Source organism: Nomascus leucogenys, chromosome 3 (assembly GCF_006542625.1).
Source record: "Nomascus leucogenys isolate Asia chromosome 3, Asia_NLE_v1, whole genome shotgun sequence".
Lineage (NCBI taxonomy): Eukaryota > Metazoa > Chordata > Mammalia > Primates > Hylobatidae > Nomascus > Nomascus leucogenys.
This window is the reverse complement of record NC_044383.1, coordinates 57,615,007-57,629,691: the sequence shown is the minus strand read 5'-3', so window position 1 is coordinate 57,629,691 and position 14,685 is coordinate 57,615,007. Positions and strand designations below refer to the sequence as shown.

Sequence of the window (14,685 nt, the reverse complement as noted above, 5' to 3'; positions counted from 1 at the left end):
CAAATGTATGTAATTCCCAGTGCAAATGGAGGTGTACACCCCAAAACTGCCGGTCAGAACTCATGCAGCTGAGTCAAAAGGCCATGAGATAGCTGTGTAGTCTTTGAATTAAGATAAAACCTGTTATACCTAACTCCATGATCTATATGCCATCTCAAATAAGTATAAATATTATATAGTGTATGTTAAAGTGTTGCAAAAATTATCAATTAAAGTACTAGTTTCTCTTTATGAGGATTGCTGATACGTGACAGTAAAACTGTGGTATTTTTCATACTTGGTTCCAAATGCACCTTCTCCTTAAAAGAACATGACCTGTCCTTTGGAACTATTCATACACATTTAGTGAATTCCGTATTAAGAGAAACCTATTAGATTGTTCACCATTATCTTTCTACATAACAGTTGGGTGCCAAATTCAGATTTTCACTGAAGTTGTCACCATCAGTAATACAATGATTTCATTTTGGCTGACTGAGATTTAGGCAGTCACTGAAACTGTGGCCATGGCATAGCATCCAGTGGTGCTCCCCTTAGCCAAGCACACTTTGGCAAGGAGCCTGAATCAAGCAAAGTACTCCCTTAGGTTACTATTTTTCTGATTAAATTTGTAATTATGTGTAAAATTAACTATTGTATTTGCAGGATCAATTGATATTCAGGGGAAAACTGTCTAAATAAAACTTAGGGTTTCTTTTACTCTCTCCTGTCAGAGTCGGGCCACAAAAAGTTAAAAAGTACCATCCAGAGAAGCACAGAAACAGGCATGGCAGCTGAAATGAGAAAGATGGTAAGGCAGCCGAGCCGAGAGTCTACTGATGGCAGCATCAACAGTTACAGCTCTGAGGGCAAGTAAGTGCTGTCAGCACGTCTGCATGGCTGTGGAACCAGGAATTGTGTACTAATCAGTAAGATAACAAAGCCTCTGAGTGTTACTGTGCAGCTTCTCTATTTAACCAGAAGTTCAACCATCCATTTTAAACCACCCTGATGGCTTATAAGTAAGTACACATGGACACACCTCTACACCTGGTCATTCATACCTTTCAAAGGGTGAAGAAATTCTGAGTCCACATGAACAAATTGATTTCCTCCATCTAGGAAAGCCCAGACTAGTTCCTTACTGGATGTTTAGTGTAGAAATGCCACAGGTAATGGACTCTTTCATATGGGAAACTCATAGTCTGTCCCTGTCACCAAAGTCCAAATTAAAATTTATAAGTAAGGAACTGATTTCCCATTTTCTTGATTTTCTCCAAGCTATTTTGGACCCTAAGCTTTTCTAAGTCTAACACTGTCATATATGTAAGTAAGTTACATTTGCTTGTTTTTAAAACATTGCTGACTCATTTTTACCTTAGGCAATAATCCAGGGTCTATCAGCTTCATTATTTTTCTGACTGAAATGTTTTAGTTAATTCTGAAAAAATAGGATACGATTTTAAAAAATTTACTCCGTTCGATTTTTTTTTTTTTTTACCATTTCACATGGATCCTGCACAAAACCTGCTTCTTCCTATGCTTGAGAATATTTCTGGTAAAATTGAATTTTTATTGAGATAGTGGATCTTACAAATAAGTAATGTGTTGTTTTGGATTACATGGAGATTCACCACATATAAATTTTCCATGATTATTTGTTCATTACCATTCACATTACTCATATACCAATTTGATATTTCTAATTTCTAGTCTTTACTGGAATTTTTCTATATTGTTTAGAAAATTTAACAGAATTATGCCAAGTTATTGTTTGTGACATTCTTTCCCATTCCTGAAACTAGTTGGTCTTTGTTTAGTTGGTCAGATGATTGGCTTGTTATGCATGTTTCCAGTAAGGAATATCTAAGAACAAAAATCAGCAGGTATGAAAGTTATGGAGATAAACTTACTGACAAAATGCCAATATTTGATGAAGTAGCATAAAGTAATACACAAATGAGACTTGAACACATCATTTTCTGATATAAAAAAGTAACAAATAAAATTTGCCTCCATCATAAACCACTTAATCTCTTGGATTTATTTCCATGGTCTCTGGATGGGATTATAATCTGTGTCCCATTTAATTCCCTTGGTTAAGAGAAATAATAGATGTAAAAGCACAATGGGAAGAGTAAGTCTCTATAGAAATATGCTTATTCAAAAAATGCTTACTGAATGCCTATCACATAATGAGCATAGTTCTCATTACCCAGTGTTAACTACATCAGTCAACAAGAAGAGAACAGGCACTGCCTTTGTGCAGCTTACATCCTGGGGCTATCAGGAAGTTGTATTATAGGAAGAAATACAGATTTTTTTACCAACTAATTTCCATTGGAACCAAATAAAAGTCTCAAATAATTCATCTTTGAATCAATTAAATGTTTATAAATAAGAACTTGAACTATGTTATAACATTTATTCAAGAAATTATTGGCCACTTTAAAAATTTAGCGTGAATGTTACCTAATGCTCATGAGCAAGTATCTGTGTGAAGTTTATGATATAAAAATTTGCATCTTACGTTTTTTTGTCAGCAACACATTTATATAAGGATTTGGAACTTGGTATATTAAAAACTATAACTGAGCCCTCTTGAATAGAGGGTTAGGTGTTAAACTGAGAGTTTACACCTTTCCTCAATCAATGTTAAGCCTCATATGCTTGGCTCAAAGGCAATGCAAAGAATCAAATAAAACACAGATTGTCTAAGTAATATTTATGTTTCATGATCATAATGAGTCAAATGGAAACTAGTGAAAAGAATTTTAGAAGATTTCATGGGTTTTTTCCTTTGGTTTTTATCCTTTTGCTGATAGTTTAATATTTCCTGGAGTGCGACTGGGAGCTGACAGTCAATTCAGTGATTTTCTTGATGGATTGGGACCAGCCCAGCTTGTTGGCCGCCAAACCCTTGCCACCCCTGCAATGGGTAAGAATCATTTTTTTTTCTACAGGAAAATTGATGTTTTGTGTTTGACAAAGTCGTTTAAAATATTTAAAATTGTGTAATAGCAATACAAGTGAGAAGCAACATTTTAGCTAGGGAGTTACTGTTTGCAAACAACTATTCTAATTTCAAGTGCATTTTTCTAATTTGAGATATTATGAAAAAGGAAGTAAAATTAGCCATAAATATTTGAATTACCAGAAACCCTGATATAATAGATGTAAATGTAGGACAAGGGTGGCATTTCACAGCATGGAAAAAAAAAAAAAAAAGACTGTTCGGTAAAGTATAGTAACATAACTATTTACCTGCGTGAAAAAATTAATGGAATTTCCTCACCCTTACACAACCTACCAAAACAGTTAATATTTTAGACTCAACTATAAAAAAGAAAAGGGAAGGTGGAGAAAAACACTAAAAAGTACTGGAGAACACTTAAGTTAATCTTTCTGTAATCTTGCAGTGGGAAAGAACTTCAGCAAAATGCATGAAAATAGATCAGCTTGAAGACACAACAGAGTGGAATTTCACAATACTGAGGCTTGATAGAAAATCATGCAAGCTTCCTAAGAGGAAAAATAATTTTACAAAAAAGCTATCAAAAATCAGATTCTCACCGGGCACGGTGGCTCATGCCTGTAATCCCAGCACTTTGGGAGGCCAAGACAGGCGGATCACGAGGTCAGGAGATCGAGACCATCCTGGCTAACACGGTGAAACCCCCGTCTCTACTTAAAATACAAAAAAAAATTAGCCAGGCATGGTGGTGGGTGCCTGTAGTCCCAGCTACTCGGGAAGCTGAGGCAGGAGAATGGCATGAACCCGGGAGGTGGAGCTTGCAGTGAGCCGAGATCACAGCACTGCACTCCAGCCTGGGCGACAGAGCAAGACTCCGTCTCCAAGAAAAAAACAAAAATCAGATTCTCACTGGGCTCTTCATATTTTCATTGGATTCTTCAATATACTGGAAGCCAGAAGACTATTAGCATTACCTTCAGAATTCTGAATAATAACAGATTTCCAACCTAGAATACAAAAGCCAGCCAAACTATCAAATAATTTTGAGGCTAGAGTAGGTACATACTCGGCCCCAAGCAAGGCCTCAAATCATTTTCCTCATTTCTATCATTTCTCAGAAAGCTACTAGAAGATTTACTTTGACAAAATGAACTAAACGAATTTTCAAAATTATGAACTAAAAAAAAAAAAAAAAAGATGGAACCAATAAATAAATGCTTACTCACAAGATAAAGATGATTGGGATACCCAGGATGATAGCAAAGGAAGAATTAAAGATAGCTGCAGCTAGGTTTCAAAGCAGCGTTCAAATTGCATCATGTCAGACTTCATGAGATAACATCTATAGAATACCTAATGGGTTTGATTTTTATGGAAGAGATAAACAACCAGGAGAAACTAAGATTTGAACTAGTGAGGTCTACATAAAAATGTAAGCAAATGCTTTTTTAAAAGATACTAATTAAGTGTAGGGAAGAGGAAGATCTGTCTAAGAAATGAGAAGTAGTTATAATATTCTAGTTCACACAGTTATGCATAAGGCTACATAGTCAAAATAATATAAATATTAATATTGGGAGAATGGTATGACAGAAATTGTCAAGTATGTAGTAGGGGTAGGAAGGCAGTGAAAGATCAAAATTGAAAGTCAATAATAATATCTGAAACTGCAAAAAGGAAAATATAAGTATAGTGCATAGAAATAAGGAGGCAAATTCCAGAAAGTAAATCAGATAAAAATATTGAAAATTTTGGAAGCAATAATTTCTGGAAGACAAAAAGTTGAGAGACAGGTAGAAGTTAGTTATGTATAAACATAGGTTTTATAGAACAGTTGGGGATATGCGTGTGATTTAAAAAAATATCTTTAAGAAACATTACAAGGACAAAAACAGAACAAAAGACTTCTAGGAACTGAGATCTAAAACAGAATTATAAAACTAATAAATGTCTAGAACAACAAAGTTGATCAACTGACCAGACAAATAAAGAGAATCCATGCCTGAGAAAATGGAAATGATTCAACTAAGTAAAAATAACTTAGAAATTTTCAGAGATAAACTATCATATAATCCACAGAAAAAAACACCAAGAGATTATTAAACAAAAAAGAAGCATATATTTTTAAGAAAGAAAGTTAGAGAATGGAAAATATAATGACTTAAAATTTAAAACTCAGCGGATGAGCTAAATAGTATACTGAACAAAGCTTAAGACATAATTAAATACAAGAACTATAGAATACCACCAATAACATGGCTTATTTAAATTGAAAAAAAATCTTTTGTAAGAGAGGAGAATTCAGGATGTAGGAAGAATAAACCAAAAAGTTCAAACTTACTCTAATAGGAGCCTAAAAAGAGAATAGAGAGACAGTTTTTGGAGAAAAATAATGATGCCTGAACTGTTTAAGAAAAACATAAAACCTGAGAGATTGAAAGAGCACACTGAGTGGTGAACTGAACAATCTGTACAAAACAAACAAGGAAAAGCTTCTTAATGCAATTTCAGGACATCATCTCAAGTCATGAAGAAGAAAAAGAAGATTACCTAAAATAAAAAAACACGATGGAGAATTTAATCAGAAAACTAAAATCTTTAAGAGCCCAATAGAAATTATAGAATTGAAAAATATAACTAACTTAAGAATTCAGTGGATGAGTTACCAGCAGTTTAGATAGAGTTGAGGAGAGAATTGGTTAATGGTTAATTGGAGGACAGAGCCATAAGAAAGTATCCAGAATTAATTAGACACACAAAATAATGGAAAATATGAATAAGAAGTGATAAGACCGAGCAGAAAAGTGAAGTCTAATATATGTCTAATTAGTCCCAGAATAGGGAAAGAAGGAGTATAGGCCAGAAGCCATTGAAAATATAATGATTGAGTGAGAATTATTCACATGTTTCTAGCATAAAAGAAAAAACAAGTATTTAAGGTAATGATATCCCAATTACACTGATTTGATCATAACAAAGTATATGAATGTATTAAATTATCACATGTACCTCAAAAATATGTACATATATTATGTACATATTATGTATCAATAAATAAAAAGTAAAATGGAAAATAAAGACAATAAAATGTAACAATAAAAATTATATATATAATTGAAAAATTTTAAGAACTGAAAATAAATATAGTCATACTTTCCAGAGACCCTCATGAACCCCAAGCAAAGCAAATTCAGCAATACTAAAAATAATATTATCACAACCAAATGGGATTTTTTTCATGAACACATGGTTGGTTTAATATTTGAAAACTAATATAATTGATCACATTACTGTAATAAAAAAGAAAAAATGACCATCTTAAGTATGCAAAAAAAGTCTGATAAAATTCAGTTTTAATTTATGATAAAAAATTATCAAACTGAAAATAGAGTGGAGTTTACTTACCTGTTAACGTTTCTACAAAACACAGGTGTGTATGTGTGTGTGTATTTGTGTATTTGCACATCAGATTGTCCAAATTGTTTAAATCTTTCAATATAAGTAGCAAAGACATTCAGAAATATGCATTCTCATGCACTACTGTTAGAAGTGTAATTTGGTGCAGTCACCAATTGGAATAATATGGCAGCATCTAGTAAAAATAAAAATGTAGATGTGCTGTGACTCAGCAATACAACTTCTAATTACATATCCTCAAGAAACTCTTTGCAGCATTTTTTTTGTAGCAGCACCAAATAGGAAAACCAAGACCTCTAATTGGAGAGTAGATAAATAAATATGACATTCATGTAATAGAATATTATAGAGAAATTAAAGGGAATGTTCTAGATCTCAACACATCAACTTGGATGGATATTTAAGAAAATGTTATTAAGTGAAGAAAGAAAATTGCTGAATGATACCACTTATACAAATGCTTAGGCTGGACACGGTGGCTCACACCTGTAATCCCAGCACTTAAGAGAGGCCGAGGCAGGCAGATCACCTGAGGTCAGGAGTTTGACACCAGCCTGACCAACGTGGCAAAACCCTGTCTCCACTAAAAATACAAAATATAGCCAGGCATGGTGGCACATGCCTGTGGTCCCAGCTACTCAGGAGACTGAGGCAGGAGACTCGCTTGAACCCAGGAGGTGGAGGTTACAATGAGCCGAGATCACACCTCTGCACTCCAACCTGGACGACAGAGCAAGCCTCTGTCTCAAAAAAATAAATAAATAAATAAATAAAGCTTAAAATTTGGAAATTTATTTAAGATGGACAGTTGTTAAAAAATATAACCTACCACAAAGAATTTAAGAGTAAATCGAAAGCTGAAAAAACCTGAGTAGAACTATAACTACCAGTATTTAACATTCTACTTACCAAAAAATGGGGAGAATACACCCAGATGTTTTCACAGATGAGTTCTAATAAATATGAACTCAAGAGACATGAAAATTATGAAACAGATATTTTCATGAAATAAAAAGGAAGGGACTCATTCTAGTTGCTAATCTAATTTTGTATCAAACTATATATGGGCTACATAATACTCCTTAATAATCAAAGAAATGCAAATTAAAATATTTTAACCAGATTGGCAAAAATTAAGCATATTTTTGATACTGATTAGACATACTGCTAATACCAATGTTAGTGAGTGTGGGAGGCAGGAAGAATGATATTTCTGGTGATAGTGCAAACTGGTACAACCTTTCTGGAGGAGTTGGCAGTATGCATGGAATTTTTGGATGTCCATACTATTAGATATGAAAATTTTAAATCTTGGAATTTTATGTTCAAAAAATAACTGATACAAGAATGTGTACAAGAATTCTTACAAAACTGTTCATTATAACCCTATTTACATACACTGCACTATAAAATAGTTTATGTAAATAACCTTTATTTCCATCAATAGGAGTCTGATTTAATAGGTAATGACATGTCCATACAGTCAATAAAATGATGGTGTATGATCATGATTGCTGATAGATAGATGATGATGATAGATGATAGATAGATAGATAGATAGATAGATAGATAGATAGATAGATAGACAGACAGACAGACAGGCAGAGAGAGTGATAGAAGTATAAGAATGCTAGGATATTCACCAAATATTAATGGTGGCTTTCTCTGGATAATGAAAATACATATGGTTACAATTTTTTATTATATACTGGATGAAATAAGAGTAAGAAATCTTATTAAGTATGAGAAGTATAGAAATATTTCAGTGTTGTTATAGTCATTTATTAACTAATTTGCAGCTCTCATAAGAGGTATTAATACCAGAAAAAATAAGAGAATGGTCTCCAAATTTGATTTGGAAACTGAGAAAGAAAAGTGGATTGTGGAGTGAGGGGTCTAAATATTAGTTTCTTATCAAAATCTTGAAGATAAAAATCTGTAGTCTGTTATGGGCTCTCCTTTTTGTTTTAACTGCACATAACTGCAAAGAAGCTGAAACACATCTTGCTCCCTTCCATTTGCAGGTGATATACAAATTGGAATGGAGGACAAAAAGGGCCAATTAGAAGTAGAAGTCATTAGAGCACGAAGCCTCACACAAAAGCCTGGTTCCAAATCTACACCTGGTAAGGAGAAGTATTCCTGAATTTGGTGAAGGGACTACTTAATAGGCAAACAAATAAAAATATTTGCTGCATTTTAATTTCATATGCTCTGTTTTGCATCATCTGATTGATTAAAAAGCAGTGTTTCTGTGTTCTTTGATGTTATTAAAATGGATTTGGGTTTTCCTTGTACAGTTATTCTTTCAGAAGGTGTTAAGAAGTATGTTATAATATTTTTTTAAAGTTTAGTTATGGTCGTTTCTTAGCTTGTGTCAATTATTTTCTTTTTGCACACTTAGAAGGGGAAAAGAAAGAAAGAATATAGTTCTAATCACAAAAAGGGAACAATGAGCTTTAAGATATAAACCTGCATTGTAACCCAAGTAAGTCAAAGTCTTCAAATAACTTTGTATACATTGAATCAAAATGAGGAAAATGGCAGTAATGGTAACATATAGATTTAAGGTACAGAATTTATGGAGCAATGGAAATTTTAAGTAATTTAAACAGTCAATGGGAAACTTTCAGTAAGCATCTCTAATTCTCTAATAGAGAATTCTCTAATTAAAAAAATAGTTGAATTTAAGGAATAATTTCTTATATGTTAATATACCTTTGTTTAGCTCCATATGTCAAAGTATATCTTTTGGAAAATGGGGCCTGTATAGCCAAGAAGAAGACAAGAATTGCACGAAAAACCCTTGATCCTTTGTATCAGCAGTCTCTGGTTTTTGATGAAAGTCCACAGGGTAAAGTTCTTCAGGTCAGTAATAGTTTGTTTGGCTTTGACATTGAAATGTCTGTTTTATCCATACATCAAAGAGATGGTCAAACACAAAGAGAATAAAATTTGGTAAAGATAAATGTAGGATAATATTCTTGAGTAGACAAAATTCAAATGGTTAGTTTATAATATAAATAGTGTATAATATTAAAAATATTTGGTGGATCTAATAGAGAACAATTTTATTTTATCTCTCTCTCTTCTTGTCTTTTCTCTCTCTGTCCTCTCCTTCTAGCTTTGCCCTGTTCCCGCCCCTCCTCACTCCTCACTAGATAGATAGACGATAGATAGATAGAGATATATCCTCACTAGATAGATAGATGATAGATAGATAGAGATATATCCTCACTAGATAGATAGATGATAGATAGGTATAGATATATCCTCACTAGATAGATAGATGATAGATAGATAGAGATATATCCTCACTAGATAGATAGATGATAGATAGATAGAGATATATCCTCACTAGATAGATAGATGATAGATAGGTATAGATATATCAAACAAAACAATGCTAATAATAGTTGGTTGAGCATTGCTATATACCAAACATGGGGTACAAAGAGGAAGAGGGAGAGGAGAAGAGAAGTGTGCAGACACCAGCAAATATTGAGTCCTAGTGGAATGCCAGATGCATTTCTAGGTGCTTATATACATTATTTAAATTTTGTAACTAACATGTGCAATAAGTATCATTATCCCCATTTTAAAGATTTTGTCTGCGATTCAAGAGGTAAAGTAATTTCACAAAGTTACTCAGTAAATTTTAAAGGCTTGATTCACCACCAACTCTGCTTGTGTAAAACAGGTGAATGAGTTCAGTTGAGAACCTTTACAGATGAATGAAGTATTAGAAAATAGAACCTGGGAGTATGTGAAATGGAAGGCTTGTCTGACACCAGTAGCCGATAGAAGTTGACCTAGATTGTGGTAATTTTTAATGATCTAATTGAAATATTAATCATCTAAATCAAAATTGGCAGGCAAGTCCTCAAAAGGTACCAGCTCACAATTATTTTTTGACCTACCCCTTCACTAAAAAGACCATAATACAAAAGAAATCAAATGAATACTCTCATTATTTGTACATACTTTCTGGTACATACATTCCATGGTATACTGAGTTGGATTGCTCATCTTGCCCTCCTAAATTGCACAAATTTTAATTTTTATATTTTTATGGTCCTGCACATCGCTAATTAGATAGTAGTCACACAAGAAAGGTGTTGCATTCATATAAAAATAATCTTCTGTATTTATTTCTTTAACATGGCTTATGTAGATAATACTCCTCATTGACTAGGAACACACAATCCTTCATTCCATCAGACTAAAAATTATTGTGAAGTGTCTATGAGCACCTTAAGGTTTGTGTATCTTCTTATCTGTGCCTTCTCCTTGGTGATAGTTGTATTCATTACTCTTTTCCTCTGCTTCACTGACTGGCCCACTTTTACAGCATAGTTGCTTTGAGCCCTTCAAATGTGAAGCAGAGAGAAGTCCAGGTAATGTTGCATTTCTCTGTCTCTGCAGGTGATTGTCTGGGGAGACTATGGCAGAATGGACCACAAATGCTTTATGGGTGTGGCTCAGATCTTGTTGGAAGAACTCGACCTGTCCAGCATGGTGATCGGATGGTACAAATTGTTCCCACCGTCCTCACTGGTGGATCCCACACTCACTCCCCTCACCCGCCGGGCTTCCCAGTCATCTCTGGAAAGTTCAACTGGGCCTCCCTGTATTCGATCATAGTGAACTCATACCAGAGTCATTCCAATAAAACTCTACTTTTCAGGATAATAATCTGAACCAGATATTTCATGATCAAAAGCATTGTTGGAGACAGACAATCAACTTGTGTTTTGCCTGTAGTAGTTTTTCAATATGTCCCAATTGTTATTTAAAACATGGCTTCATATGACAGAACAAGGCAATCTATCAAATTTACAGGAAGAATCAACATGCTGGTGAGAGTCACTGATGCTTCTAACAAATAGAAAAAGACGAAACTTTAAATCCACGCATACACATACACACATGCACACACACACACACACACACACCAAATTGAACAAACTGGAAACTCTCACTCTGTGAAAAGTTGTATTCTACACGTTTCTGCACAGACCACAAGCAGTGTTATTTCCCTGATGTTTGAATTGTTTTGTTCTTTTGTGTGTTTTGTTTATTTGTGTGTTGTTTGTTAGTTTTTGTTTCTTGAGTTTTTGTTTTGTTTTCACCACATCTGTTATTTCCACTAGTTTTTTTTTGGCTGTGTCATGACAGGCCTCATGATGCTAACAGAGATTCTTCCCTTCTTTTTTCCAAAAGCACCAAAAAAAAGGGCTGAAGTGGTCTCTGTAGCATCTCCCCAAAGTGTTAAACAGCTACATAAGGTGAAGCCAAGGAAGGGTTTCACTAGCTTTCATTTTATAATTATTTAAAGTCTTATGTGTGGAAACCCAAGAGACAAAAAGTTATCTTCCAAAATAAATAATCACAGAAGTACTTTTTTAATGAAGAGCCTATCTGTTTGCATTCTAGAAAATTAATTTATGGTTTCCATTGTTTTGCATGGAAGACTTTTAAAGAAGTCAATCTGCAACTAATGCTGGGGACTAAAACTAACTGCATAATTGTTCTTTGAAAACACTCCTTGTAATGCCTTTTTCTTCCTGATATAAAAAAAATGCTCATGTGTATAAACCATACTTTGACTTCCCAAAAATGGTGACTAGGAATGGATTTGAGCCTAAGACACTTTGAGCTATGCCCAGGCTTCTCAGCCATGCCTCAGTGTAGACACACCCATCTGCCCTGGAAAGAGCATGGCATGAGCTGTTCAATATTCCACTGGAAATTCCAGTTGAAATATTCTGCACTAAACTATTGTTTTTATTGTATTTTAGTTTACATTTCTTTGAGACTGATGCAAGCACAAAGCTTGATTTTTTAATGCAAAGTATCTTACTTTTTTGGGGGAAAATAAACAAAATCAACTTTCAATTTGCATTTTCATTTAGTTTCTCTTGGCCTTGAATTTCCCTTGTGACATTCTGTACATGTGCTACAAACTGCAGTCTCTGCAGGTGCATTGATATGTTCTCCCTCCTTTTATGAGTCACTCCACTTTTGTGATTACACAAATAGAGCAGCATGACTTGGAACTGTTCAAAGCTGCATGCACATTTTGTAAAAAAAAATTTTAAAAAGAAAAGAAACAAAAGGTTATTTAATAATGTATGTTAGTTCCACATAGGCCAGCTTGTATGTTGCATGTACTTGTACAGTTTGCTTGTTAATTACTATACCGAAATAACCAAGAAATCTAAGCCATCCATTTTTGTTATAGACATTTTGCAGATTTTAGCCAGACTCAGTCTCTGGGTCTGTGGTGAAATGTCTATAGATGGACTTTATTTTTTACCCTCTGGAAAACGTGATGTAGTACGGACCAAATTCCTTCTAATAAATATTTTGGTGTAGATTCCTACTGTGGGGCTGTAACACATGTAGACACTGTGTACACACTAGGTTTTAATTCATAGACATACTGCCTGCACCAAGTGAATTATTTATTATTATTTACACATGCCAGAATTATCTGCCCATCATTCCACAGGGCACAGATTGACCACTGCTCACCATGCTGAGCAGGAGGAACTGAAGCATTGGTGCACTTCTACTAGATTCCGTTCTGTCTTAGTGGCCAACAATCAACTGATTATAATTGGGTAGTATCTTTCTATTTTGACCACTTGTCTTAACACTCCCCTGTGCTTTTAAATGAAATTCCAACTCATGTATGTAAACATGTTTAATAAAATTTACTTTTCCTGTCAGTCAGTAGCCATCTGTGTTCTATGTCTTGCCAGATTTCCATTGTGGGTTCTATGGTGCAGAATGGGAGCCAGGCCATGGGAAGGGGAGGCTGGGGTTTGTTGTCTGCTGCGGGCATTTGACTTGACTTGTCACTGCATTATATTATTGTCTTAATCGATGGCCCAAAGGGTACTTTGCATCACATACAAGTTTTCACTTCGTCAGCCTGTCTAAGTGAGCACATGACTATACTTCTGAAAAGTGGCATTATTAAAAATAATAAATCTCAGTAAGAATCAAATGGAAGGTTGTTTTCTGCTGCTGTTTGAATGTGCTAATAAAAGAGACAACTCTATTGTCCAATTGCCAAATTATTTCAAGTTATGTGACATATCAAAAAATTGATTCCTGCGTCTCTCATCATAGTATATTTCCTCTTTCCATCTTTTTCTTCTGAACCCATGACTAATTTGTATAACTTTGGTTTAGAGGACACCAATTTAACAAAAAATAAGCAATACATTTACACTGAATTATCTTTAATAGAATCTTAGGTAATAAAAGTATCTTCAAATACAGATAGATATCCAAAATAATATATTCAAAGAGACATTATTAACTTTTTAGGTTATTTTATTATTTTTCTTACCTGAAAGTGTGCTCATATATTTAATAATCATCGCCTCTCACGAAACACTTGGTGAGCACTACTTTCACCTTGCATTGTAGTAAAATAACTTTTGTGATCTAGTCTTGTCTTTCTAAGAGCTCTTAACTTTTTATAGACCATGCTGGCTTTAACTTGTAAAGCAAAGTAAACACAGTTACATCAACATCAAATTTGAGGCAATAAAGAGACTGGAGACATAAATGCATCAGTTATTTATAGTTTTTAAACAGTTGACTGAATTTTACCCTATTAAATCATCCATTTGTTTGATCTACAAGACACAAGATTATCTGTTAGGCTGGGTCAGTAAGAGGCAAAAACAACTGATCAGTTCAGTTTAAAACAGAGTAAAGCTGTTTGATGCGCGTGCATTAAGAAAGCTTAGAGCTGGGTGAGGCCGGGAGAAAAGTCTGCCACTGAAACAGGTGATGAGAGTGGGCTTCAGAATTATTGTCTAGACAGAAAGAGAAGAGCAGTAATCTCTCTTCAAACCATATAAAGCCACCCGGTGGTGGGATTTCAGAGCCTACAGTGATAGGAGGAAGGAACCTGAGGAAAGGCAATTTTGCTAAGTCTTCATGGTTTCTTGCTGACTCTGACAACTTATTTCTTGAAATCCCAACGCCATATGTATCCCAGATAATATATTATCTGATTATACTTAACCAACATTATTAAGGATTTTGTTAAGTACTAGGTATTAAGTACTTAGAATATAAAGTAGCCCTCTATTAAAGTAGCTCCCTGTGTATTGAAAGAGATCATTATGTATATACACATAAAGAAATAATTATGATAGCATACAATAAATCCTCAATGTCATTAAGTTCTGAGAAACTGTGACTTTAAGTAAAATGACACATTAAAAAAACTTTTTTTTTCCTCTGTCAATGTTATCGAGGACCTGCTGTACATTGTTTCACTTAAAATC

General features: G+C 34.1%; 1 protein-coding gene across 50 annotated transcripts in view; it reads left to right on the top strand.

Moving 5' to 3' along the window:
* The window catches only part of RIMS1 (regulating synaptic membrane exocytosis 1), a 522,383-nt gene extending 508,998 nt beyond the window's left edge, over positions 1–13,385 (top strand). For all 50 annotated transcript variants that reach the window (XM_030809350.1, XM_030809351.1, XM_030809340.1 and 47 more), the window contains 5 exons: positions 714–852; positions 2,805–2,917; positions 8,395–8,496; positions 9,099–9,238; positions 10,796–13,385. In XM_030809350.1, the coding sequence (XP_030665210.1) occupies positions 714–852; positions 2,805–2,917; positions 8,395–8,496; positions 9,099–9,238; positions 10,796–11,014 (713 nt within the window). In that variant the 3' untranslated portion in view covers positions 11,015–13,385. The remainder of the gene's footprint in view (positions 1–713; positions 853–2,804; positions 2,918–8,394; positions 8,497–9,098; positions 9,239–10,795) is intronic.
* The last annotated feature ends 1,300 nt before the right edge of the window (positions 13,386–14,685 follow it).